Below are 25,790 nucleotides of genomic sequence, written 5' to 3' on the forward strand. Positions count from 1 at the left end.
ATCTCGGCTCCGGCTTCCTCTTCTGCCCCGCGACCCCCTCCCCCCGGAGCTGAGCTGGGGAGGGGAAACCAGGATTTTAACCAAATTAGCATTCACATTCCTGGGAGGATGCAGCCCTTGCCTGGACCTGGGTGATAGAAGCATTTTTCTCTGTTTTTATTTTTGGAGAGGAGCGCCCTGTAATTGTCGAGAACACATGCTTCTCTCCCCGCGCCACCCCCCTTCCTCTAGCCACCAGCGGAGAGAGTCCCCCTTTTTTGCATTTATCTTTCCTTCCCCTTTCTTTATTAAAGGTCCGGGAGTGGCGGCGGCCAATCAGCGTGCGGCTTCCATTTTGTGAGTTCAACTCCTAGGCTCCCGGGCTTCTCGAGGACGCTTTTGCAGCCCCCTCTGCCTTTCCTGTCGGGCGGCCGAGGCAGGGGAACCGCCTCGTTGGGGCTTCGTGGTGGTGTATTTCATATTGGGGCTCTTTTCGGGGTTTGTAATTTGGCAGTGGGTAGGTAATTGGCTAGAGCAGGGCGGCAGGGCGCGGCAGCCAATGAGAGCTCGGCTTCTATAGGGCTTGAGTTATTAGACGCTGATCTCAAAACATCCTTCATCAGACACCAAGGAGAGGCCAACAGATGAGGGGAGCCATTTTTCTGCAATGGAATTAAATGGCCAAGTGGGTTTTTCCTTTGTTGCAAATGGGGAATGTTTTTCCTTTGACTCCACCATCCAGTTCAGGACGCCTCAGTGTTGTGTTTAACATTTGTCAACAGGCTAAAGGATTCACAATTGGAAGAATGAAGAAGACTTTTTAAAAAGATCTGGATTTTTCCTTATGACTTGGAATCCATCTTTGTCTTGTATAACTAGGTCATAGCACACCATTAATGTCAGCAGTTAACAATTTTGAATTCCAAAAAACCTAAGTAAATGACATATTTATTTTTTTTCCTCTTTTTTCTTGGGTGGGTGGGGGGAGCTTGGAGCTGTCTTAATCTGTATTCTCTTGACTGAACAATAAATTTTTATATATATAGTTTCCTCTATTAAACACTTAAACCTGGCCATCTTATTAACTCCTTCTGCTCTCTCTTTAACAAGGTAATGTTTTAAATGTATAGTTTTAGGACTAGCGAAATGGCAGCAAAAAAAAAATTGTGAGCAGTTGTTACTCTTTTAAGTTTTTAAAAACCTTTTACCTTGTAAGTACCCAATCCATTCTGTCCTTACGCCGCAGTGCAGTTTTCATGTTAATGTTGCTGAGATGTCCTTAATTTTCTGAACCTTCATCTGCATGTCTGTCTGTGTTGCTCTTGTCTAACATAAGCCAGTTAAAATGCTTTTAGACGTTTTTGCTTTTATAAAGCTAGGGTTTTAGCTTGAAGCTTTTGAAAATGTTTACAGCAATAAATGCTAGTCAGCTTTCTTCCCAGTAACATGTACACTTTCTTTGAAAGTCGATCTATTTGAAGAAAAACAGCTCTGTTTTTCTCTTCTTGGTAGGGGGGTGGGTGAGGGAAAGGAAGACCTCTTTGTGTAAAGAGACTAAAGCCGTCACAGGAAACTAGATTAAAACTGGAAAACAAGTCCTAGCTGGTTCAAGCCAAACACCATCGTTAACTCGGGGCTATTTTCTATGGTGGTTGGGATGGCCGGTGCGTCTTTTGCCTTTTGTTTGATTTGACTGTGTATTTTCGCCTTTTGTCTCTTAATGACGGTCACACCATTGCTATATCCAGAGCAGTAAACAGTCCTCAGCGAAGCCGCCTTTTGCCAACCCAACCCTGGAAAGTTTGCAGAAGTGGAAGGAGCAGAAAATGCCATGAGAGTGTAACTTTAAAAAGGTAACAATAACAAAAAAAGACACCACCATTCCCCCAAATATTCGCAACTAAACAATCCCCCTAAAAGATATTTTTTACAATAACACCTCCAAAACCGCCGCCCAGCTTGATCTTCCAGACTCCTTGGCACCGGGCTGAGCGGGTAAGTAAAAAAAAAAAAAAAAAAAAAAAAAGTGCCTTTTGCCCCTTCGAGGAAATTTTTTTTTTCCCCGAGCAGGCCATGGGCTGCAAATGTTTGGGACCTGAGGGGGGAGGTTTCTGGAGCTTCAGGTTTGGCAGCCGGATGGGGGGCGGGGGGGAGGCGAGGAAGGAGGTCTCTCAGACCCTTTTCGCCCCTTCTGTCCTGCAGGCGAGAGAAAGGTCTCTCTAGCGACCTCGGACATCCATGGAGCCGCCTGCGCTCGTCCCCCTCGCTTTTCTAGGTCTGAGCCTTGGTGGGGAAAAGAAATTTAAGTGCTTTGGCTTGGGGGGGGGCTCAAAGCCGAGGATAACTCTCCTTCCGAGCCTAGGGCTTCTTTCCCTTTTGATTGTGGGAGTCTCGCCCTCTGAAGCCGGCTTTTCGGGGCTCCGGGGCGCGCCTGCGCTTCCTGAGCAAAAAAGGACAAAAGGCCGGCGTCCATGTTGGCACCATGACGCAGCATCTCCTGCAGCCCGAGCGCTGCTTGTCCTCTCGGTTGCGCTCGCTCCTCCCTCCCAAACACGAGTTTTATTTTCAGGTTCAGAGCAGAACGGCCGGCTGGGCTGGGCTGGGCTGGGCTGGGGCCAGGGCCGGGGCCGGGGCCAGGGCCGGGCTGCGGGTGGCTAATGGCGGCCGTTCTCTTTCTTCCTCCTTCCCGGGTTGTCTTTGGGAATCCGGAGCTGGCGGTAGTCCCTCGGCCCCGATGGGACCCGAGAGCCCCCAGGGCACAGCGCCCGGGGCCAGGGGCTGTTTGCAGAGGCCGTTTCGTGGACCGCGGGCCTGCGGGCGTCGCGAGTCGCGGCTCCTGCGCTCTCCTCCGCCAGGCGAGGCGGCAGACGGGCGCCATTTCGCGCGCCGCCCGCGGCTCGGGCGGTGGCTGCTGCCGCGCGCCTGGCGGGAAGAGGGAAGGAGGCGGCGGGGGAGGGGAGGCCGCCGCCGCTTGCGGGGACGCCCCTGGTTTGGGGAGGTCTCGACAACGGGAGCGGGCTCCGCAGCTTCCTCGGACCCGGCGCCCTACTCAGCGGCCCTCGCGGGCACGAGGAGGCCTGGCTCCCGCGCCGAGCCGCGGTACTTTTCCTCCTCCCTGTCGCGCGGGAGCCAGTAGCAAAGGGCCACGGGGCCAGTCCGGGCCTCGAGGCCGCCCCCTGACCCCGACCGGCTCCTCCAGAGGCCTCGGAATCCTTCCCTGCGGCCGGGCCCTGACCCCGGGCTGTCCCCGCTGCCCAATCCGGGCCTCGACGCCCACGCCTGGCTCCCAACTCCCTTAATAGCCGAGGGGTGGGGGGGATGTCCCCTTTGTCCCCACTTTGGGCGTTAGGCCCTCACGGAGTCTACCGACGTCCCGGCAGTCCAGGCACCGCGGCAACCCAGGGCTCGAAAGCCAGGGGTGGGGGTGGGGACCTGGGAACGCTGAGCGGGCCTTCCCCGGGATCCCCCGAGGCGGAGGGCTCTGGGGTAAACCCTCACTTCTCCGGCCCTTCGTGGGGGAGGGGATGCGGACGGGGCGGGCCTTTGGAAATGCAGATGAGTCGCCTCCTGCAGCTCGGCGCCCGGGCTGAACCTTCGTGACTCATCCACCTTCCCCCCGCCCCCCCCGCCCCAATTCATTCTACTCTAAGCTTAGCAGCTGGAAAAAGGGGAGACATTTGTAAGTCTTCCCTTCTCTCTAGGGACCTTGTCCGGCTGGTGGCCATCGACTTCTTAAAACACTCTTGATTTTCTTCCCCTCTAGGCTCACGACCGGAGAAGAGGTATCCCCAACGTTGACCGTCTTTTTTCGGACAGCAGAAACAGGTCCAGTTTGACTCTGACAATCTTCCCGCTAAGGTAGGTGTGAGCCCTTTCCCGGCCTGAGACGGAGATTTGGGGGGCTTTGGCCTGGAGCCCAGGGAGGGCGGGCATCCTAAACCCGCTCGTCTGGTTCTGCAGCCCCTCCCCCCCCCACAGATGTGTGGGATCGTGTGTGTGAAATCGACTGCCTGCTGGGCCTGCTTGGTCCATCCATCCCCGCCTGTCAGCTTCTGTTGTCAGGAGTTTGGGGCGTGCAATTCTCTGCCGTATTTAGCAGCATAGGAGAGGCTGCACTTGCAAGTATTTCCCAGTTGTGTGTTTTGTGGTGGGGGGAGGGCCCTGAATGCCTCTTCTGAAAGGCACAGTCGGCTGCCAGGAAACCCGGCTGAGCACTGGCCCTCCCTTCCGGCCCTCAGTGGGGCGTGTGGGGTGACTGTATGAGCTGGCCTCTTCTCTGATGTCTGGCTGCTAGGGAGGTGAACAACAGAAGAACCTGAGATCTGGGCCAGCTTCCTTTAAGAAAGAGGCCTCATGACTCTTCCCTTTCCAGGGAATTCCCATAATTCTGTTTCATCCCCTGCCCCCCAAAAAAGCCCTATTTCTAGAATTGGACAAACCCAGATTTGAAACCGGGCTAGCCATTTTACCTATGACCTCACGTAAGTTGCAGTCTCTGAGCCCAAGTTTCCTTCTTTGCACAAATGGGATAGTGATTCTTGAAGTCGAGTGTGCATCCAATTCATGAGAATCAGCTCCAAGGCCTGGTCCCCAAGTTTCTGATTCAATAGGTGGGGTCTGAGAACTTGCAATTCTAACAAGTTCCCAGGTGATGCTGAAGCTGTGCTGTGGAGACACATTTTGAGGACCTTTGAGCTAGGTGACACCTTGAAGCCCCCAAGCTCATTGGCTTGGGGCAGAGTGGTCTGTTTTGTGGTAACAGTCACCGCCTCCTTATTCTCCTAACACAAGCCGACTGTGTACAGTTTCCCATCCTCTTTATCTCCAGGAAGCGCCACAGCTGGAGATAGTACGGCCCTTGATCTCTGACCCCTTCTCTCTGATTACCTTGGTGAACCATTTGGGTCCGGGTGCTGCCAATTGCACTCCTCCCCCATTTGGGCCCAGGCTTGGCTTCCAAGTCTGATCAGCCCTGTTCTCTTTAACCCCACCCCTCAGCGTAGGGGCTAAACTGTGTATTGGGGGAGCCATAGGGCTTGATCTGGAGATTCCATTGGGGGCATCTTGGTGCTTAACGAAGGGAGGCTCTAGGTTCGGCAGCTGTGGGCTTGACTCTCCGCTGTGCTGGTGACCTTGGGCGAGTCCCCTGTGTAAAGCGATGATAATGAAGTCTGTTGTAAAGGGTGGAGGATTAAGTGCGATTAAGGGAGCTGGCCTCACGTTCAGGCTTCACTCTAGTTGGCTTCCATTCGGTGTGGCTGGTGGGGGCTGGACTTCTTTCAAGCTCCTCCCTGACCTGCCCACCCCAAGCACGTGGCAATGCCTCAGGGCAAAGGGGAAGATTGACTTTACAGGCTGGGAGCCAGCCCGGTTTTTCCCTCTAGTATCTGAGTTGGGAAGGTGGCCTTTCCCCATTTTCACAGGCTGTTCCATGAGAGGTCATGATTTGGGGTCCCCCCCACCCGGAGAGTAGAAGTGACTCACCCAAGGTCACGAGGCCACCACTGGCAGGCAGCCAGGATGGGATTCCAGGTGTCTTGACTTCCAGCCCAGTGCCTGTGTCCATGGTCCCGCTCAGCCCAGCTGTCTAAGTTATTTTGGGCTCCCTCTCATGCCAGCTGTCTGCTGGCATCACTGCCCAAGAGCTGGAAAAGCTATCTGGTTGAAAGTAACCAGTGTGGTGCTTTTGGCTCCTTCTTGCCGGCCATGCCTTGGCTCCATGGAGGTCTCCAGTCCCAGATAAGCTGGGTTTGGTATCCTGTCCTTTGCTGGGGGGTAAGGGGTACAGCCCACCGGACTCCCTCCCTCTACCCAGTGTGAGCACTTTGTAAAAGCAGGTGAGGCTCACATAATAATGAGCCCCATGAGCCTCTTCCCTCCTTCCACACTTGCCTCAATCCTGCAGTTTAACTTCGGCTCTGCCATTGACGAGTTCATTCAACCCCCTGGATCTGCCCCTCTTGACTTCTGCCACCTGAGGTTGTCCTGCATCCCTTCTTAAAGAGTCTTTAGGGCTCTGTAGGGTAGGAGTCTGCCTACTCTGGGCACTGGACAGTTAAAGTGATTTCCCTCCCAGCAGCAGCCTGAAGGGCTACAGCCAGTTTCTCTACTCCCGTTTCTCCACTCCCGCCCTCAGACCAATTAGGGAGCAATTAGGTGCTCAGCTGTGGTCTGGGTGTTTCCTGGAAGGGAGCGATGCCCCCACAACCTGCACCACCTTCCTGCTTCCTTTCCTCTTTCACCCCCTCTTTTTGATTTCTTTGTCCCCCACGCCAGTATCACCTCTGTGGAGAGAGGGGCGGGGCAGCCTATCTGTCCTCTTTGGGCCCAGAGGGTGGCTCCGCCCTGATCACCCAGTGAGCTCGGGGCGGGGCTGCTCCTGGCGCCCAGCTGGTGGAGCCTGCCCTGAGAGGGCCACGCCAGCGGAAGGGCTGGGGAGGTGGCTGGACCTGCCTTACGACTGGCCGCCTGGGTCCCGCCCCTTCCGGCCCATCTTCCGTGGCCTGGAATCCGACCTTTTGGACCCTGTGTGTGGAGACTCAGCCTCTGCCTGGACTGTGGAGATGGGCAGCCCGCCATCTCAGAGGCCGCCTGGGTCCAGTATTGTCTCCAGCTGGTTGGTGACCTAGGCAGTTTCCCACCCCTCCAGGAGTCATGGTCTCCCCCATGTTAGCCAGGAAGAGGGAGTTGCTGGATAACCTTTTAGCTGTTTCCCAGTATGGCTTTGTGCAGGCAGCTTTTTGTACTCCAGCAGTGACTCCCCGACCCCACCACCAAGTGCTGAGGCCTGGAGGGAATCTTGGAACAGGGATAGATAACCTTGACAGCACTCCCTGCCAGGGCCACCTCCCATCTCTGGGACCTCAAGGAAGGTTCAGTCTCTGTCTCACATGAGGTGGATGATATCCCAGAGTGTTCTGATGCTCCTGGGAAGCAGAAGCCTCAAGCATTGATGTTGATTTCCCCATCCTAACTTATACTGGCCAGACTTTGCCCTGACAAGACAGAAGTGGACCTGCCCATAATAGAGCCCAGGCCTAAATTTATTTGTTCATTCCCATAAATGTCACCTGCCAGCTCTCCTAGGCTTCTGTGTCTAAATAGCTCTGTGGCAAGCTCGAATTTAAAGATGCTTTCTTACCCTCCTAAATCTCTCCAGGAATTCCTGGTGAATAGAGGAATGACACCGGTCCTCAGAACATCTCGCAGGTAAGAGAACAGGGCTTCCAGAATGTGTGGGCGTTCCCAGTGCCTCAGCTGGCCTGTCTGGCCCAGCGCCTCTGTGGAAGCTCTGAGCAGTTGGCCTGGCTGCTGGATATTTTTAGCTACAGATCCAGCCCCTACACCACCACAGGAGCCAGGTCCAAATCCAACATGCTCCAGGCCGGGTGGGGTTGGGGCTCTGCCAGCCTCTTGGCCAGGCAGGGGTGGGTGGGCAGGCTGGGCCCAGCATCAGCTGTCCTGCCTGGACCTGGGCCGGGCTGAGAAGACTCACTTTTCTTCTTCCTTTCTCTTGGTTTTGTGTAAGTCATTTGTTCTGGCATAAGTTGAAATCTATTTCTCAAGACGGGAAAAATGGAAACTGAGATCTGAGGATTTTGAGGAAAGTCAAGAGCCTTCCCCTCCCCCCACAGGCTGGAGTGAATGACACAGTTTGCTCAGAGTGGCGTGACCCTTCTAAGTGAAATCTCCCAAGGTTCCTCCAGGTGAGGCAGTCTTACTCTCCCAGCCACTCCCTGAGCTTCGGGGTCCCTGATGCGGGGCAAGCCTGAGGCAGCCAAAGGGAAGAGGCTTGTGCCTGGCTCAAAGGTAAGTGCTTCCCCCGCTCCCTCCAAGCCCTCTTCCATCCTCTCCCTCCCTAAGTGATGCCCCCCCCCTCCGCTCCAGTGGTCCTGAGGAATCTCACTTCTGACATGTATTTGGACCTGTTTCCCTCCTCTTTTGCTAGCTTCCAGCTGCCACTGTGCACCCCAGCCCTGTCCCAGCCTCACCAGCCAATCACAGCTCCTCCCTGGTCATGGGAAAAGCTTTGTCTGGGCTCCTCTCCTGTTAAGAGCCTCTGTCCAGCACCCCTCTTGAGCCTGGCAACCAGGCCTCCACGATCTAACCCTGGTTACTAACTTGACAATCATGTCTGGCCTCCCTCACTCCCCAGCCACTGCCAAACCTGATATGATGTCTAGCCACCATACACTTACCCAGGCTGGGTACCCATCCTACTTCTGCTGGCCTTTCCTGCCAGCACTGACAAGCTTGGTTCATGTGCTGCCTGCCTCTCAACCTTCTCTGAACCCTAGAGGCTCTGGTGTCTAAATTGTTCACATCTCAGAACGCTTCCCCCAAGACTGAGTTCCTCAGAGGCAGGAACACAATTCCCTCTCAATAAACTTGTGCTGCAAAAAAGGAATGAATGGATGGCTGTTAATTCGTCCAGGAGTGCTTGACCCAGCAAATGTCTTCTGGCCCAGGGACAGGAAAAGGCTTTCCACTTAACTACTTTGAGCTGGCCCTTCTCTTCCCAGCGCTGGGCTCTTTGGGGACTTCCAGGGGTGGTCGCTGCTGCCATCTGGTGATCAGATCAGGCCTTGCAGCTGTTGAAAACCTCCACCTGGCATTTATGGAACTGCCAGGTTGGCAGTTTCCTTTCCGTAGTAGAGTTTACCTGATCCTTGTTGAGAACTTGGAAGTGGGGAATCTTCCAGGTGAAGTGGGGTTAAGAAGATCCTGAGTGCTGCCAGCCCTTTCCTGAGGGAACTACTAGTGGTCCTACCCAGCTGGGAAAGACCTCTCTCGCCTAGCCATGTCTGGGTACTTGCTTGGCATGTACTTGCTCCAGGGGTTCCCTCTGCCACTCCTGACCTCTGGGCAAAAGACAGCCCGAGGTCGCAAGGAGGTAAGGGTTGGAAGGCAGGGGTGATCTCAGCCAGCCATCCTGAGAGTACCTGTCCAGGGCCAAGGCTCAATAAATAGCTTTGGTGAGGAGTTGGGAGGGATGGGGAGAGAGCTTGGGATTAAGGATGTGTGTGGCTGCTGGCTGAAGAACACAAATTTCTTTGTGGGAGAGGGGTTGTTAGTCTCCAAAGTGGGCAGAACAGGGCCCAGCTGATCTCAACTAGATCTACCCTCGCTTTCCCCGTTCCCTCCTCGACGAAGTCTTGCTTGGTTCACGGTTCTGGGCCTTGCTAGAAAGAGGCTTCAGCTTGCGTGGTTTGGGGCCAACCCTCGAAAGGGTATTGTTCTGGGGCCGCTCACCTGTTTCCAAATTCGCGGCGCCGAGGCAATCGCCCGGCAGAGGGCGCCAGACCTCCACCTTTGGGGGCGGAGTGATAGGTAAGCGTAACTGCTGATCCCCGCACACAAGCAGGTATCTGATGGGCAGACACGACCTCCATACCCTGATCTTCCCTGGCACCGCCGACGCTACTTTCTTGGGGGAGAGGTCAGACTTCCCCTAGGCCACCTAGTTGGGGCGGGGCAAAGCTGAGAGCTTGAGATCTAGACTCCTCGAACCCGCTGGGAGACAATCCGCCAATCAAAGGGTCCTTGTCGGATTGGAGGAGGCCGAGTCGGCCTATCAGAGGGTCCGTGCCCGAAGACAGTCTGCCAATCAAAGGTGCTGGGTAGGGAGGAATGGAAACGTCGTATCTTGCCGGTTGGGGGCGCGCCGTGACTAGTGGGGGGGGGAATAGGAGCTGCGCTTGCGGCTGAGCGCTTTTTCAGTTGCCTCAGTTTCCCTGGGAATGAAAAGTGAAGACTGGCCTGAGACCCTAGCAGGAAGGAAACAGGCTGGGAGGTCGACCCGGTTGACTGCCTGGCGGAGGTGGTGTCTTTTTCCGAGGGCGGGGCTCATTTTAGCCCCGCCTCCGGGCCCGCCCCCGCTTCGTTCGCTCAACCCCAGCGCTCTTCCCTGCGCGCTGCCGCCAGTGCTGCCGGCTGCGGGCTATGGACACCCCTGGGGCCCCGGCCCCGACCGCCGCGCCAGGCCCGGGCCGGAAGGAGCTGAAGATTGTGATCGTGGGCGATGGCGGCTGCGGCAAGACTTCATTGCTCATGGTGTACAGCCAGGGCTCCTTCCCCGAGGTGAGGCCCGCCCCGGGGTGGGGGGGAAGACTGGAGGCAGGTAGGTTAGGGGCGGTGGGGATGGACTTGGGACCACTGGGGACGAGGAACGGTCTTCAGCTTGAGCCCCGGGTCCAGGTCCTCAGCATCCTGCGCACGGAGAAGCGGCTGTCACCCCGGGGCGCCCCCTCGGGAATTCCAGAGCCTAGCAAAGAGATGTCTGGGCCCAGCAGAATGAGGGGATGAAGGTGGAGGATGGGGGTCCAGTTGGGCCCTGGGCTCCCGTCGCACCCCTTAAGAACCACAACCCGACCCCTCCTCCGACAGCACTATGCCCCATCCGTGTTCGAGAAGTACACAGCCAGAGTGACGGTGGGCAGCAAGGAGGTGACCCTGAACCTCTACGACACTGCCGGTGAGTGCGCCTGCGCAGCCGGGGTCCTAGGGTCTGCCGGAAGGGTTTCCCTGACCGGCATCCCCCGCGGAACGTCCCCGCCCTCCAGTCTCTCTGGGGCTCTGACATCCTGTCACTCCTGGAGGCCGCGGAGGGGCGCTGGCTGGGAGCCAGTTGACCACCGCCTAGCTGGGTGGTGCTGGAGGCCGAGTATTTGGAGGAGGTGAGCTCCAGGGGCACCTCCTAGTGCTGATGTCCTCCCGGGAGCTCACAGCTTCGTTCCTCTCCTGTGGTTCTAGAAAGCCGTGGGCTTTGCTTCTGCTTACCAAAGTTTCAGGATTTTGTGTGCTACATGCTGTGATCTCTTAAGATTCCGTGGGCTTCAGATTTGAGTCCCCTGGTGCGTACGATTCAGTGGGCTGCATTTCTGGGTCCTATGTTCCAGAATACTCTGTGACTCCAGGATTCTGTGGCCAGCAGTCCTGAGGCTCCAGGGCCCTATGGGTATAAATTCTGAATCTCGTGTTTCTGGGATTCCATGGGCATGGATCTGGAACTCTGTGATCTACAATTTTGAGCCTGTGATTCTAGAATTCTGTGGCTACAGTTCTGTTTCTTCTTGGTTCCCTGGGAAGGAATCAGGCCCTGAAGAAGGAACAGAGCTGTGGCGGGGGGAGGGGGGGGGCGGTTGGCTGGCAAAATAAGGCTCTCTGCCACCTGCAGCTCCTAAGGCAAGTGTATTTATGCTAATTGCGGCACAGTCATTATCCTTCCTATTGTTGGGGGATGGGTGGGAAGAGCATGGCCAATGGAAGGATTTGGGTACCTAGTACCCTGGGGGAGCTTCCATGCTGCCCTGACTCCCCTCTTGGCTGAATCAGCACTAGGGGCAAAGGTCAGGATTCCCAGCTGGGGCCTCACCCAGCCTCTGTGACTCAGTGTTTAGTGACCTGTGTGGAACCATGTCATCAGGTGCTCCTTGCCCTGTTAGCCAGGCCTTGTATGTTGGAGGTGAAGTCTTCTGACTGGCCTTGGATGGGGCTAAAATCCAGGATCACCTCCCCCCCACCCCACCCGCACAAGGCTGCCCGTAGTATCTCTCATTCCACCCCGGAGATGATGGGGAAAAGGGCTCTCCCTGCCCCACCTCCATTCCTGACTTTGTAGGGGTGTGTCCCCCCACTACAATGGCCTCTAGGGACCCTCTCTTGTTGGATGAGGGCCCTGCAGGGCTGGCCCCAGACCAGGACCAGGCCTCCAGCCTTATGGACTGGGAAAGCCAAAGGCTTCTGAGGAATTCCCAGGGCGTGGCCACAAGAGCAGTAAAAATTGTGGCATCTGGAATGCTTTTAGTTTCACATGTTCCTTGTCCCAGACCCAAGTAGGGGCAGGTTCATTAACCCCACTTTGTGGGTGGGGTGCTTGTAGAGTAGGGAGAGTCGGAGCGAAGCTTTTAGTTTCTCCTCGGTCCTCTGCCCTCACATCCCCGGGGTTCACTGTTCACTGCAGCTTCCCTCATCAGACCGAGTGCATGGACCACTTCTGGTCTTTCTGGCCTCACTCAGAGAAAGACACTCAAAGAACTTATCAGAGTAGATTGTCCTGTGGAGGTTCTGGGAAGGATTTTCACTAACAGCCACAGTGGGAGGGATAGGGGAAGTCCTTCCCAAGTCATCAGAAGCAGAGACCACCGGGGGCCATGATGACCCTGCCTACAACTTCCTGCCACATGCTTCGGAGTCAGTCCTGGGCTTTGAAGCCAGCCCCCTTGGCTGTGTCACTGGGGACACCTGGGCCTCAGTTTCCTTCTCTGTAATCAGGGCTAAAATAGTCATGAGGATTAAATCAGATTCTTGTGATGTACAGCACTTAGGTCAGGGCCTGGCTCTTGGAAGGGACTAAGTGCCATCACTGTGATTTTAACTCCCTGCCCCCCCCCCCCCACTGCCATTCAGGCCCAGGCCCGAGCCCACGCCTGTTCTTCTGAACCCTGGCCTACCAAGCTCTGTGCCAGTCCCCACCCCTGCTTTCCCAGCGGGACCGTTCCAGGCAGCAGAAAAGCAGAGCTGGGGTTCGAACCTCTTGGTGGAGTCAGTCCCAGAGGGAGAAGACCGGCCTCACAGTCAGCAGGACAGCCCAGGAGGGGTGCTCTGAGGGGAGAGACATGGCTGCTCCATCAGGGGTGTCTGCTGTGACTGAGAAAGTCTCACTGTGGGGAGGAGCTGAAGGAAAGCCTGGGTCATTCTTCTTCCATCCGCCAGTACCAGCACGGCTGGTCCTAGAGCGAGGCTTGTGTAATGAATGAGTGAGGAAGAAGCCTGGGTGCAGAGACAACCCTGGAGAAGGTCCTTTGTGATAAAGATGATGAGTCTCATCTCTCCCTCTGGGGTGGACAGATACCAGGAGACAGTGGCAGGAAGGATGGCCAGGTGACCAACTAGAGAAAGACAGAGACTAAGTGAAGGCAGAGACCAAGATGGAGATGAGTCTAGTAAAGGTTGTTGTAGAAAGTACTAGAACCTGATGGGCTAAAACCTATGGCGGGGGCACAAGGTGGGGGCAGGGGAGCATCCCTCCAACCAACCAATGGTGCCCAGGCCTCTGGTATGCTGAATTTCTCCACACCCAGGACCTTGGCTGCAGGGGTCTGTGTGGGAGGACAGTCTGGCCACTTGTCTCCATCCTGCGGAAGCAGTTACAGACACTGCAGCGGCGGCGGGAGGGTGGATGGAGGGGTGACGGAGCTCTCAGTGCTCAAAGGTGAAGAGGGGCAGGGGCTGTGAGCACCCATTGCCCTAGCAGTTCATCTGCCGGCAGGAAGCTGCGGTGAAGTCTGACGTTTCCTGGGCAGAGAGGGGGAGGCGGGATGTGAAGACACCAACAAGAGACAGAGCTGTCTGGGCCCTGGGGTGGGGCCCAGGGTTGGGGCCTCGCAGGATGGGGTGGGGTTGCACTGGGAGGTGGCGAGCTGTGGTCCCCTTCCCAGCCTGAGGTGGGAACAGTAGGAAAAATGGGGGGCAAAGCAGTTGCTCAGACCGGAATCAGGGACAAGAGGGGTGTCTAGGAGCCAGGAGCCCTGGGGCTGGGGAGCTGATGCTGCTGGTCTGTCAGAGCCAGGCTGCCCCAGCCCCAGCTACTCCCATCTCCAGGGAGGAAATGCAGGTGGGTGGGCCCCAGTAGCACTAGTAAAAGCGGGTTCCCCTTCTGGCAGCTTCCCTTTCTCACACTGCCTGCACCCCTCCCCTGACCAATGCCCCAGCTGAAGCTGGGAACAATGTGCCCTGTGGATGTCCTCTGGGATATTTGGGGACCACTGCGGCCCCTCCTCAACCAAGCCCCAGGCCTTAGAGACCCTGCCCCTGGCAAGATGACTGCCCTGGCAGAGTTTCCCACAAAGGAAATACCCTCGCGTGAGGCAGGGCCTCACTTCCTCCCGCCCCACAGCACCACCAGCCTCAGGAAGATGGTCGGCTTCAAGGGGAGCCACGCCCCAGAAGGTCTTTCCTCGCCAGAAACAAATGCATCCTTTTGCGCATAACTCGGGAGTCTTTTTAACCTTTGGAGCCCACTCACCTGCAGAGGCCAGAGTGGGAGCCCTGTTCACCTCTGGGGAGATCACTTGCCCCTTTAAACCTTGGCATCACTGTGGGTAAATGAGGGTAATCACATCACCTTGTGGCTGGTAGGCCCCCTGAAGCTTGTGGGTCCAAAGACGTGGGGTTAGAATTCCCGCCTCCCCCCAGGACCCCTGTCCCTTGGGAGTTTCTATTTCGGTGGTAACCACAGGCCCTCACCTTTGCCAGGCATTGCTCAGCCACAAGGTTCTTTACTTTCAATACCAAGGGCAGGGTTATTAGCCCCTTTTCCAGATAAGGAACCTGAGGCCCAGGGAGGGAAGGGGCAGGAATAAGGAACATGAGTCTGAGGGGAGCCCGGCTGTCCTGGACTCCCAGGGGAGGGGCGTGACACTAGACACTAGATGCCCCTCTGGGAGACAGAAGCTCAGCAGCACTGGGAAGTCCATTACCTGCAGGCCTGCTCCCTGTGTGGAGGCTCCTACTGGATCCTGGAGAAAGCTGAGGTGGGCACAGTCAGGCTAAGAAGGCAGCCTAGAGGAGGAGTTGGGGTCTGGGCTGCTCCCCATCCTCTCCCAGAGTCCCTCCCTCTCTTAAGATTCCCGTCCTAGCACCTTTTCCTCACTGGGTCAGGGCTGGGGCTTGCAGGGTGAGAATAGCTCCCTACCCTCTGGTCCTCTGCTTTAGGAAGCTTCCTTTGGCTGTGTGCACTGGGCAAGTCACTTCACCTCTCTGCTTCAGTTTCTGTGTCTGTAAATTGGGGATGACAATAGTCACAAGTGAGGAGTCATACTAAGGAGGAGACTATGCAGGTAAAGGGCTTCAAATGGGGCCTGGCATGTGATGAGCGAGCACTGCCGAGAAATATCTTTGATGTTAGCTGTTTTCATTATTATTATCCTTGTTATTTGGCTGTGCCATGGCATGCAGAAGTTCCCAGGCCAGGGTTCAAATCCGCAGCCACAGCACTGACAACACCAGATCCTTAATATGCTGAGCCAACAGGGAACTCTTTATTTTATTATTAAGGCTCACCTGCCTCTCACATATCCATTTCACATATGAGGAAACTGAGGTCTAGAGGTTAATTCCCAATTGGGCAGGCTTCCTGAGAGGACTGGTGCTTTTAGAGTGGCTGAGCAGGCAGCTGACCTTGGAGCTGGGGACGGAGTTGGTGCTTCAGCTCCCAGGGTGCCTGTCTATGACCTTGAAAAACCCCTAGCCACGTGAGCTCCTAACAGGAAGAACTTGCCCCGCCCAGCCTCCCTCCCAGGACTGCTACTTAAATTATGGGGACGTGAACTACCCTTGCGAACCTGCAAGCCAGAGAGATGATCACTACACTTTATTCACCCACTAGTTAGTTTGTTCATTAGTTCCCCAAATGTTTATTAAGCTTGCCGGTATCCCAGGCGATGTAACAGTGACCGGTACAGACAAAGATGACCCCTGTCCTCAGGGTCTTATGTGTCCCTGGGGAAACAACAAAAATACATGTACATATAGTGATGTCAAGTAGTGACAGTAGCTAGGAAGAAAAAGCCACAGTTGGTCATGGGACAGTCTGCCAAGGAGGCTCTTGTTTCAGAGCAGTCAGGAAAGTTCTCTTGGAAGAGGAGACATTTCTGCAGAGACTTGAAGGGAAGAAGGGAGTGAGCCATGCTTTTACCTGGAAAGAGCCTTCTAGAAGAGGGACCAGCAAGGGAGAGGTCCTGAGCTAGGAGCAGGCTTGGTCTGACTTCCTCCTTCAGCTGCAGCCTGACTTCTGCCTCCATCAGCCCTGCTGAAGTCATCACAGGCCCCAATTGCTAAACCCAGTGGTGCATCTCAGCCCTTATCTCCGCTGCATCTGCCAAGAGTTGAACAACTTCAAAACAGCCCACCAGCCGATGGTGCCTACCGGGTGCCAGGAATGAATTTTTTTCTTTTAGGTCCACCCCTGGAGCATATGGAAATTCCCAGGCTAGAGGCTGAATTGGAGCTGCAGCTGCCACAGCCACGCCATATCTGAGCCATGTCTGTGACCTACGTATGCCACAGCTCATGGCAAAGTCAGATTCTTAACCCACTGAGTGAGGCCAGGGATCGAACCCACATCCTCATGGATACTAGTCAGGCTTGTTACTGCTGAGCCATGACGGGAACTCCAGGAATGATTTTTAAGGACAGACATAGACCCTGCCCTCAGTGTGCTTACAGGCAGACAGGCAGTGAACATGAAGGTGTATGAGTACAGATTAGGGGACAAACAGGGGACAGACTTGGCGTGTCCAGGGAAGGCCTCTCTGAGGAATCAGCCGGCAAGACGAGGGAAGACATCAGAGTGCAGTAGCCCCACTTGACAACTGCTTGTCATCTCCTGTCATGTTTCTTCAAGGGAATCAGAATGGACATGAGACCAGAATTATGAGCAGCATCCTCACATTGTAGACACCCAGTGAGTGAGGGGGAAGGAGGGAGGGGGATGACGTCAAGGCTGGTGGGCGCTAGGGTCCTGTGGACCACTAGTAGATGCTTGGATTTTCCACAAAGGGCAGGAGGGAGCCATTGAAGGTGTTTCAGTTGAGGGGAGAGGAACATGATTTTATTTGTGTTTTAAGATCCATCCAGCTGCCAGGATTGAAGGGCAGTGGGAGACCAGGGAGGAGGTGGCACAGGAGACCAATGGTGGCTTGGGTGAGGATGGCGCCCTGCCGTCCAAGAGAACTTTCTGCAACGATGGAAATGTTCTGCCCCTGCAGTGCCCATTATGGTGGCCACTAGCCCCGTGTGACAGTCAGTCACTTCAGTGTAGCCAGTGCAATGGAGAACCTGAATTTTTAATGTTAATTAAGTTAAATAGTCACATGGGGCTAAGTGACCCTATCAGATAGTCCAGGTCTAGAAAGATGTAGACAAAGGTTAGGAGAGGGGACAGTTTGGGGACATGTGTGGCGAGGGGAGGAGATGGGCTGAAGTAACATGTTGAGCTGGCTCTCCACCATCTTACAAGAATTTTTCCAGCTTTGTAGAAATGAGGGCAGGAGGGCCTGAGTCTGCTGGGCCCCCCTTCTCCAGGGTGGAGGGGACTTTGGTTGAATGACAGCATGGTCACTGCACACTCTCAGGAATCCCTGGGTTGAAAGGGAGCAAGTGCAAAAGGAGGTGGTGGCAGGGGTCTAAGAGCAGGGCATGGCCTTCTGTGCTCCCTGGAGAGGCCCCTTGACCTTCCCCCCCGCCCCCCGGCTTTTTAGAGCCACACCCCCAGCATGTGGAAGTTCCCAGGCCAGGGGTCAAATCAGAGCTACAGCTGCTGGCCTATACCGCAGCCACAGCAACATGGGATCTGAGCCGTGTCTGCAACCTACACCACAGCTCAGGCAATGCCAGATCCTTAACCCACTGAGCAAGGCCAGGGATCAAACTCACGTCCTCATGGATAATAGTTGGGTTCGTTAACTGCTGAGCCATGAAGGGAACTCCGAGGCCACTTGTCCTGAGAAGTCTTTGGCAGGAGGAGGTAGAGGACAGGCTGGCACCACCCTGGCAACCATAGTCTAGAGTGAGGGGTGGCAGATTCTTGGGCTCCAGGTTCCATGTTCCCCGGAAGGAAGTCACTGCCTGAGCCTTTCTGTGGAGGTGGCTGGGGGTTGCCTGTGGGCCTGAATGGCTCTCATTTCTCACTGTGGGAATTTTTCAAAAATACTGGGGCATGGCGACCACATGCAGGGCATAATCCTGAGCCTGCTTCTGGACTGGGGGAAAAATAGTCCAGGCCCTTATTGGTGAAATCTAAATATAGCCTGTATTAGATTGGACTAGAAGAGTACAGTGTCAGTGCTGGTTTCTGAGTATGATATTTGGACTGAGGTAGGTGAGAAGACGTACTTGTTCTTAGAAAAACTACATGGGAACTCTCCTGAGCAGTTAAGAAGTAAAAGGTCTGCAATTACTTCTCACATGGTTCCAAGTGTTTACATACAGATAAAGCAAGTGGGCAAAACGTAAAGCCTCAGTGAACCTGAATAAGGGAGTTCTTTGCACTCTTCTTTGCTGTTTTTCTGTAGATTTGAAATTGTCAATCAAAAATTACTAAGAACATTAAAAAAAAAAAACAAAAAACCAACCCACCATTGCTCACGCCCAGCCTTGGGTTCTGATTCAGTTGGTGCTGGGAGGGGCCGAGTATCAGAATTGTTCATTTCTCCCACGTGAGGCAGCATGTGGACCTGGGCGGGCAAATGCTTGTTGCCTCCAGCAGTCCCCCCACCCCACTAGGCCAGAACAGCAGGAGTTCAACCATGCACCTCTCAGTCCAGGTTCCAGGGCACCCTTCACAGTTAACTGCAATGTCCTGGGCCCACCCAGCCCCTCTGGTCTGAATCTTCGGGGAGGGAGGGATTTGACTTCAGAATCTGAGCTTTTAAACTGAGCTCCAGGGCACGGATGGGAGGGCGAGGATTGTCACGGCCATGATTGCTAGTGGTTCTCCCAGCACTTACCCTGCAGTCTGTCCCATCTCCGAGCCCCGCATGGCTTTTATTTTGTGTAATCTCTGCTACCACCAGGACTGTAGGCTTCCACTTCTGTGTTACAGATGAGGAAACCAAGGCCTAGAGACACAGAGTGGCTTGCCCAAGAGACCCCAACCCCTCCCTTGCCCCTCTGAGCTCAGACAGGGACTCAGGTGAAGTCAAGGGTACCTCCCTGACCACCATCCCCACCCCACCCCCACTGTCTGGTTTCAGGGCAGGAAGATTATGACCGGCTACGGCCCCTGTCCTACCAGAACACCCACCTCGTGCTCATCTGCTACGATGTCATGAACCCCACCAGCTATGACAACGTTCTCATCAAGGTGAGGCCCACCTCCCAGCCCACCAGCCCGTGGAAAAGGGGCCACAGATGGGGCCCCAACCCTGATGCCCAGCCTCTCCTTCTGCAGTGGTTCCCTGAGGTCACACATTTCTGCCGTGGGACCCCCACGGTGCTCATCGGCTGCAAGACAGACCTGAGGAAGGACAAGGAACAGCTGCGCAAGCTCCGGGCAGCCCAGCTGGAGCCCATCACCTACATGCAGGTGGGCCAGGGGCCCCTCCTCTACCCCACCCCACTGCCAGGAGCCCAGGTACTTGGGCACAGCTATGGCCAAAAAGCTTCCCAGGCCTTTGACCTCTGCATCTGGGGTGCCTTAATGGCCCTTGGGGGCCTGAAGCCAACAGGATTCTAAGAATAATAATTTTTAAATATTAATATTGCTAGCCCACTTGTCTGAGCACTTTATATTACTTATTTAATCCTTATAACCTTGAGGCAAGTACTGTTAGCTTTCTCTGTTTTACAGAGAGACCAAGACTCAGAAAGGTTAAGTAGCTTGCCTAGGGTCACAAAGCTAACCTTAAGTAGAGCCAGGATCCCATCCCAGTCACTCTGACTGCAGAGCCTGGGCTCTTAACCACCATCCTGTTCCATCTCCTAGGGGCCTGAAAAGGCAGGCCCCTGTGGAAAGCAGGCGTCCTTTCATGAACCTGACCAAACCCTGCAGCCTTCTGGGTGAGGCCTGGGAGAATAAAAAGAACACAACGGAAAGCTAATGAAGTTTAATAAAAAGAAATAGGCATTAATAAATGTGTTAGAAGTTTTTTTTTTGTTTTGTTTTGTTTTTAACTCTAATAGCTCAGGTGCCTAAATTGTGCTTTTGAGAAGAGCAGAGAGAGAGGCATGTAGGAACTGTCTCAAGGACTTCAGCTCTCCTCACAGACCTGGTAGACACAACAGACCACCTCAGTTCTTGGCTGAAGTCAGCCCCTGGCTCTGGCCAAGGTTGGGGAGAGTGAGAGCCTGGGGTGGAGGCCAGGATGGGCTTTTCCCAGCAGCTGCAGCTTGTGGTTGACACCAAACTGGCCCTTGTGTTTCATGTGCACACACTGAGGGGGAGGAGCTGGCCCTGGGATGGGGACGGGGGGGCCCCACCCCCAGAAAGCCCCTAAATCCCTGAGCAGGCCTCGCAGGAGGCGCCCCATGCTCCAGGCCCCTTTTCTAATCCTGGCCCCTCCCCCACCCAGGGCCAGAGTGCCTGCGAGCAGATCCGAGCTGCCCTCTACCTGGAATGTTCTGCCAAGTTTCGAGAGAACGTGGAGGACGTCTTCCGAGAGGCCGCCAAGGTTGCCCTTGGTGCTCTGAAGAAAGCACAGCGGCAGAAAAAACTCCGGCTGTGCCTGCTGCTTTGACACATCCTGGTGGGGCACACGGCCCTCAGGATTGAACTGACAGGGCCTGGGTCCCCAGGCCCAGACTGCTTCCCAGACGCTGCCCCTCCCCAGCTCTTGAAGAGCACTTGGAATCTGGTGTCTCCAGTGCCTGGTGTCTGGAGCCTGTGGCTAGGTTCTTAGAACTTTCTGGAACTCTCTCCTTTCCCAGCTGGGGCTCTGGCCATGAGCCCCACTCTGGACTCATGGGAGCTGTGGCCTGTGTGGTGGTGATGGGTAAGGAGGCTGGACTCCGAGTCCCTCTGTACCCTGGAACCAGCTCTTGTCCCCAGGACTCAGGAGTGCCCGCATCACAACCTCCCCCCAGCTGTGTGTTCCCCTCTGCACACCCAGTAGGTCCTCAAAGGCTATGCTTGAAGTGAAAAATGACGTCTGGTATGTGGGTAAATGAGAAACTTGGCAGCATTCCACATGGCCCCCAAGTGCTTTCCCAAGTCACCCACCTCCCTGGACTCCTGAGATAGGCATGGCTGCATCCTTCAGCTTCTGGCTTCCTCCTCCTAGGAATCCAGGCTACCGCCACGATGGGACTGGGGCCTATCAGAAGAACACAGGCACCAGCCCCCTCCTGCCCTTCCTCCTCCACGCCTCACAGAAGACTTCAGTCTCAGCCTTTGGCTTGGCTGCCACCTCTCCAGAGCTGGGCATATACAAAGGCAAAAGGAACTTCCCAAAGAGCAAAAAGTATTTCCTGGACAGTCCACCTGACCCCTGCTCAGCGTCTCCTCCCCTGCAACCCCTCTTCTCCAACTACTTGCCAGATGAAAAGGGACATCAGCTCCAAGTGATCTTGGGCAAGTCAGGCTCTCTAGGACAGTTTCGCTACCTGCAGCAGGACGGCACTGGCTCATTAACTAGTCATCAAGCTCTCCACTGTCCCTCCCAGGCTCCACTTCTGTCAAGATAGGGAGATCTGAAACCAAGGCCATCCTGGCGCCCTTCGTTTACAGACTTGATCAACACCCAGCACACATTCTCTGAATCTCCTGAAAGGTCTGAGGTCACGGGCCCAGGAGTTTTTAAACAAGTGCCCCAGGTGATCCTGATGCCCCAGAGATTGAGGGCTGGTGGCTGCCGAGTTAGCTCAGGAATCAGTGCTAAGAGGAGGTAACAGCTTCAGGGGCTCCTGCCTCAGCCCCTCCTTTGCCCAGTGCGTTGGTCCACTGGGCCTGAGAAAGAGACTTCCAAAGTCCAGCCCACCCTACCTAGGTTCCCCAAGGCCTTGCGGACAAACAGTAGTCTAGGACAGAGGTCCACAAACAACTGTGGGCCAAATCTGGCCACCTATTTTTGTAAATAAAAGTTTTATTGAAACACAGCCACGCCCATTCATTCATGTGTTGGCTGCTTTTGCCCTACAACTGCAGGTTAGAGTAGTGTGACAGACCATGAGGCCCTTTACAGAAAAAGTTTGCCCAGTTTCTAGTCTGGGGCAAACCCAAGTGCCTAAAGGACCAGATGGGAGACCCAAATGAGTGAAAGAGGGCAGGGATAAAAGGGAGTGGTGGGGCCTGTGGCAAGCCAGAAAGCAAGCACCCCATCCTGGACAAGGCAGCTCAGCCCAGGCAAATGCTGCCCTAGGGGAATGTTGCTAGATCTTTCCATTTCTCCAGGGAAAGCAGAAATGTGGATTTTCATGTGGAATCATACAGGGGGGAGGGGAAATTTCATATTAAAAAAATTTAAACCCCTTTGAGGGCTGAAGCATGACACTGGGCGCCATCTGTGAACTCAGGTCAAAGGGGATTTCTAGGCAAGTCATTAAAAGCAGCTGAGGCCCATGTGAGAAGCAGCAAAAAATGCAACCAAACCTGTTGGCGTCTTCACCCTCCTCACGAATACAGAACCTAACATGAAGTGACCAGCAGCCCTGCCCTGGCCTCCAGAGTGCGGTCTCCTCCAAGTGAGCCTGCTCTGACTCTCCCCACATTCCAGAACCTCTGAGGCGAAGGGAGGCAGCCAGAGCATGGGTGACTTACACACCAGCTGAGTCCTAACCAGTGCTGAGGGTCTTGGTCCCACTCCTTGAGGGCTCACTGCAAGAATTAAGGAAGGAGGGCTGAGGAGCAGGGGTCAGGAAACCCCATAAGGGTCGTTGTGGACAAGGGGGCGCGGGGGGGGGTTGGGGGGGACGGTGGGGCCCGCCCTCAAACCGGCCACAGGATGGTGCAAGGGCGCCCTCTGGTGGTGCCCCTCAACCCTCCCGCCTCAGGCCAAGCCCCGAGCTTCAGCGGGGCACGGCCGTTTTCCCCAGGAGGCCCGCGCGGGGAGGCTCAGAAGCACAAAGAGCACGAAGCACAGACTGACAGGGGTTCTCTGAGAACCTGAATGTCCCCGCTGCGGAGCGAGGCTGGGAGCTTACAGCAGAAGCTGTGCGCCCCAGGTAAGGAGGCTCCACAGGACCCTGAGGGGCTTCCTTTCGCTCCCCAGGGGGCCGCGTAAATAGCAGGTCAGTGGAGAACCAGCCCCAGCGAGGAATGTCCAGTGCCCAACCTGAGGGGTTTACATGACAGGATGGGGGACATAGGGGCTCCCTGAGGCTTAGCCTCCCCCCCGCCCCAGGAAGACTGACCCAGTCTCGCTGAGCAGCGAGCAGCGGGTAAGGAAGGCCGCAGAGTCTAGGGAAGGGGCGAGGCCAATATTAAATATGTCATAAATAGGGAGGCTGGGGCGGGCTAATTCTGAGCCCACAGGCTGGGGTCACATTCCTCTCGTCCAGCTGGGGACCAGGGCCGAGGCCCTGCTCCCAGCGATGCCCCTGGCCCCTGAGGTCACTGCTGCCAGTGGCCACTGGCACTGGTGGGGAGGATATCCGGCAGCGAGGATGCCACTTGGGAGTCCCCCGCTGTCTCAAAGTCCAGGGGCACGGGGGGCGACCCCATGGCTTATGGCTTCTTGGCCTTGCTTCTGTTCTCCTGGAGTTTGGTGTGCACGACTTTGAGTGTGGTCAGGAAATTGCCGAGGAAGAGAATGAGGAACGTGAGCGCCAACACGAACACCTGGGTGAGGGGCGTGTAGAGAAGGGGAGCGCCCAGGGCAGGAGGGGGAAGGTGAGGCAGGGAGCAGAAGGGAAAGAAGGAAAAGGCCCTGCTGGCTCTGATCAGATCTCCTTGCTGAAATGCCCACTGTGGCCCCCTCAGAACCCCATTAGCACAAGCTACTCTGCCAGCAGAAGGCAGAGATTCAGGGAAACTGAGTGAATCGTGTGAATCCTTGGGGTCAGGCAGTGTCCCGGGGGCTCCTCCCTCAGCCCCCTGCAAGCTCTAACCTTGAGTTCCTCCGGACCTCTGAGAGGCTCCCTGGTCTCCCCCAGTTCCCTCCCCATGGTCTCCCAGGCCCCACTAGCAACAAACTGGACAGCAGAGAAAGGGGTAGAGGGTGGTGGATGACACGGAATTCTTTCCGAAGTGTCCCCAACCTTCCCCAGGACCTCCCCCCATCCCAATACACACACACCACCCACACCACACAGGCCCATATACCTGCCATTCTTTGCATTCCTCGTGACTGGAGAGCTCAAATAACGTGACGGCATTGTAGAGCTGCCAGAACTGGAGAAAGGGGAGGCAGGCACTGCTCACCCCGCATGACTCCCCTGGAGACCCACATGGGAAAGCCCAGGGAGTGAGGCCAAGCCCCCCAGCTTCTGCTTTCATTTGCCCTAAGACACTGACAACCCCTCAAAAGAACCTGCAGCACCCTAGGCCGGAGCAGCCTGAGGGCCTGGGGTTGGGCATGTTTGGCCAAGGGACTGTTCTGGCTGTTGCCTCGGGCATCCCTGGACCCAGGGGCCATCCTGGTCCCAGGAGCTGGGGGGGCCCAGCTCCAGGATGGCTGCCAAGAGAGACAGGCCTGGGGAACTGTTCCTGGGAGGCCGGCCCAGTCCAGGGACACCCACAAACTCCAGGGAGACTCACATGGCCACAGAACAGGAAGGGCAGAAGGAAGGTGAGGCCTCGCCACATCCAGGACTGGAATCCTTCTGTGGAGAGGAGGGAGGGAGCGAAAGGCCCATGTGAGGTGGCCCAGCCGTGCCTGTCACATCACTCTGAGATCAGTCAGGTTCAAACACACATGAGAGGGGGGAGGGGCACAGCCCACACTTCCTCCAGGTGGGTGAGGGCTCACCAGGAAAATAACCTAGGGAACATGCCTAACACCTGCCACCAGGCCTGACCACACCACACCTCAAGCCATCATGAGCCAACTGGGCTGACCACTCCTAGAGAACGCTGAAAACGTTCTAGAGAACGCTGATGTGCCAGGCACTAGGTTTTTAATAATTTTTCTTTTTTTTTTTGTCTTTTTGCCTTTTCTAGGGCAGCTCCTGCGGCATATGGAGGTTCCAGGCTACGGGTCTAATCAGAAGCTGCAGCTGCCGGCCTACACCAGAGCCATAGTACTGTGGGATCCAAGCCACGTCTGCGATATACACCACAGCTCACAGTAACAGCGGATCCTTAACCCACTGATCGAGGCCAGGGATCGAACCCACAACCTCATGGTTCCTAGTCGGATTCGTTAATCACTGCGCCATGACGGGAACTCCCAATAATTTCTTTACTTTGCATGGGACTCTGCATTTTATAACTAGCTTCTGCGTGCGTTATTTCAATCGAGTCTTGACAAAAGAGGACCTACTTTGCAGAGGAATTTGATGTAAATGACCATCTCAAAAGACAGAGGATGATTTTTTTATTGTTGTTGCTTTTTAGGGCCGCATCTGCAGCATATGGAAGTTGCCAGGCTAGGGGTCGAATAGGAGCTGCAGCTGCCAGCCTACACCACAGCGACACCAGATCCTTAACCCACTGAATGAGGCCAGGGATCAAACCCACAAACAATGTTTATTAAAAACATTTCCCCCCGGGAGTTCCCATTATGGCTCAGTGGTTACAAACCCGACTAGTATCCATGAGAATGTGGGTTCAAGCCCTTGCCTTGCTTAGTGGGTTAAGGATCCAGTGTTGCCATGAGCTGTGGTGAAGGTGGAAGATGCGGCTGAAATCTTGCGTTGCTGTGGCTGTGGCATAGGCGAGGGGTCTCCGAATTTCTCTGATGGGGAACGCAACCTATGAGTTAAAGTGAGGCACCCATTCCCAACGTGTACACACTTATTTGCTTATACATATTTATGTAGAAATATTATACATAAATGGCATTAAGTGCAAAAACACTAGGCTAACATGTATGTCATAACACACAAAGAAGAGCATTAAAAAGGATAAGCTAGGAGTTCTCCTGTAGCACAGCCGCTTACGGATCCAGCATTGTCACTGCAGTGGCTTGGGCCATGCTGTGGCACAGGTTCGATCCCTGGCCCAGGAACTTCTACATGCGTGGGCACAGCTAAAAAAAATTTTTTTTAAATTATAAGTATAGTTGATTTACAATTTTTAAAAAGTTAAACTTAAAAAAAAAGAAGAAAAAGGATAAGCTGGAGGCCAGCATCAAGGGCCTGGCACAGAGCTGGCCTAGTGCTTTGTGAACTGAAAATGGAATCCACAATGAATTATGGAAAGCAACTGAGGTGAG

General features: G+C 55.0%; 3 protein-coding genes across 30 annotated transcripts in view; 2 read left to right on the forward strand and 1 right to left on the reverse strand.

Annotated features, from left to right (window-relative positions):
• The window catches only part of LOC146396554 (uncharacterized), a 9,109-nt gene extending 1,044 nt beyond the window's left edge, over window positions 1-8,065 (forward strand). The window contains exons 2-9 of one of the 7 annotated variants that reach the window (XM_084996264.1): window positions 294-336; window positions 1,728-1,832; window positions 1,938-1,974; window positions 2,182-2,254; window positions 3,743-3,837; window positions 7,139-7,188; window positions 7,614-7,685; window positions 7,928-8,065. In XM_084996264.1, the coding sequence (XP_084852390.1) occupies window positions 294-336; window positions 1,728-1,832; window positions 1,938-1,974; window positions 2,182-2,202 (206 nt within the window). In that variant the 3' untranslated portion in view covers window positions 2,203-2,254; window positions 3,743-3,837; window positions 7,139-7,188; window positions 7,614-7,685; window positions 7,928-8,065. Of the gene's footprint in view, window positions 1-293; window positions 337-1,727; window positions 1,833-1,937; window positions 1,975-2,181; window positions 2,255-2,432; window positions 3,079-3,742; window positions 3,838-7,138; window positions 7,189-7,613; window positions 7,686-7,927 lie in introns of those variants that run through there. The other 6 variants (XM_084996260.1, XM_084996263.1, XM_084996261.1 and 3 more) reach the window with 6 other exon arrangements.
• A 1,526-nt stretch (window positions 8,066-9,591) lies between these two features.
• RHOF (ras homolog family member F, filopodia associated) lies at window positions 9,592-21,573 on the forward strand. Of its 2 annotated transcripts, NM_001123190.1 has the most exon segments (5): window positions 9,922-10,059; window positions 10,366-10,453; window positions 18,735-18,844; window positions 18,932-19,066; window positions 20,052-20,216. In NM_001123190.1, coding segments are annotated over 5 exon segments (636 nt in total).
• The window catches only part of TMEM120B (transmembrane protein 120B), a 58,799-nt gene continuing 45,021 nt past the window's right edge, over window positions 12,013-25,790 (reverse strand). For 4 of the 21 annotated variants that reach the window (XR_014827319.1, XR_014827317.1, XM_084996272.1 and 1 more), the window contains 3 exons: window positions 24,173-24,237; window positions 23,738-23,806; window positions 21,543-23,254 (listed from right to left, as the gene is read on the reverse strand). Coding sequence is in view for 6 of the 21 variants with exons in the window: in XM_084996269.1 (XP_084852395.1) it covers window positions 23,141-23,254; window positions 23,738-23,806; window positions 24,173-24,237 (248 nt within the window). In the remaining 15 variants the exon portion in view is untranslated. Of the gene's footprint in view, window positions 12,255-12,511; window positions 12,655-12,909; window positions 13,276-14,005; window positions 14,076-14,459; window positions 14,542-14,674; window positions 14,758-15,371; window positions 15,481-15,676; window positions 15,857-16,569; window positions 17,121-17,415; window positions 17,530-18,117; window positions 18,216-18,488; window positions 18,600-19,383; window positions 19,547-20,698; window positions 20,896-21,013; window positions 21,082-21,542; window positions 23,255-23,737; window positions 23,807-24,172; window positions 24,238-25,376; window positions 25,605-25,790 lie in introns of those variants that run through there. The other 17 variants (XR_014827320.1, XM_084996273.1, XM_084996268.1 and 14 more) reach the window with 14 other exon arrangements.

Source organism: Sus scrofa, chromosome 14 (assembly GCF_054392235.1).
Source record: "Sus scrofa isolate SSC_HxYL_T2T_F1_AM1 chromosome 14, Sscrofa_HxYL_maternal_Yorkshire_Landrace_v2.0, whole genome shotgun sequence".
Lineage (NCBI taxonomy): Eukaryota > Metazoa > Chordata > Mammalia > Artiodactyla > Suidae > Sus > Sus scrofa.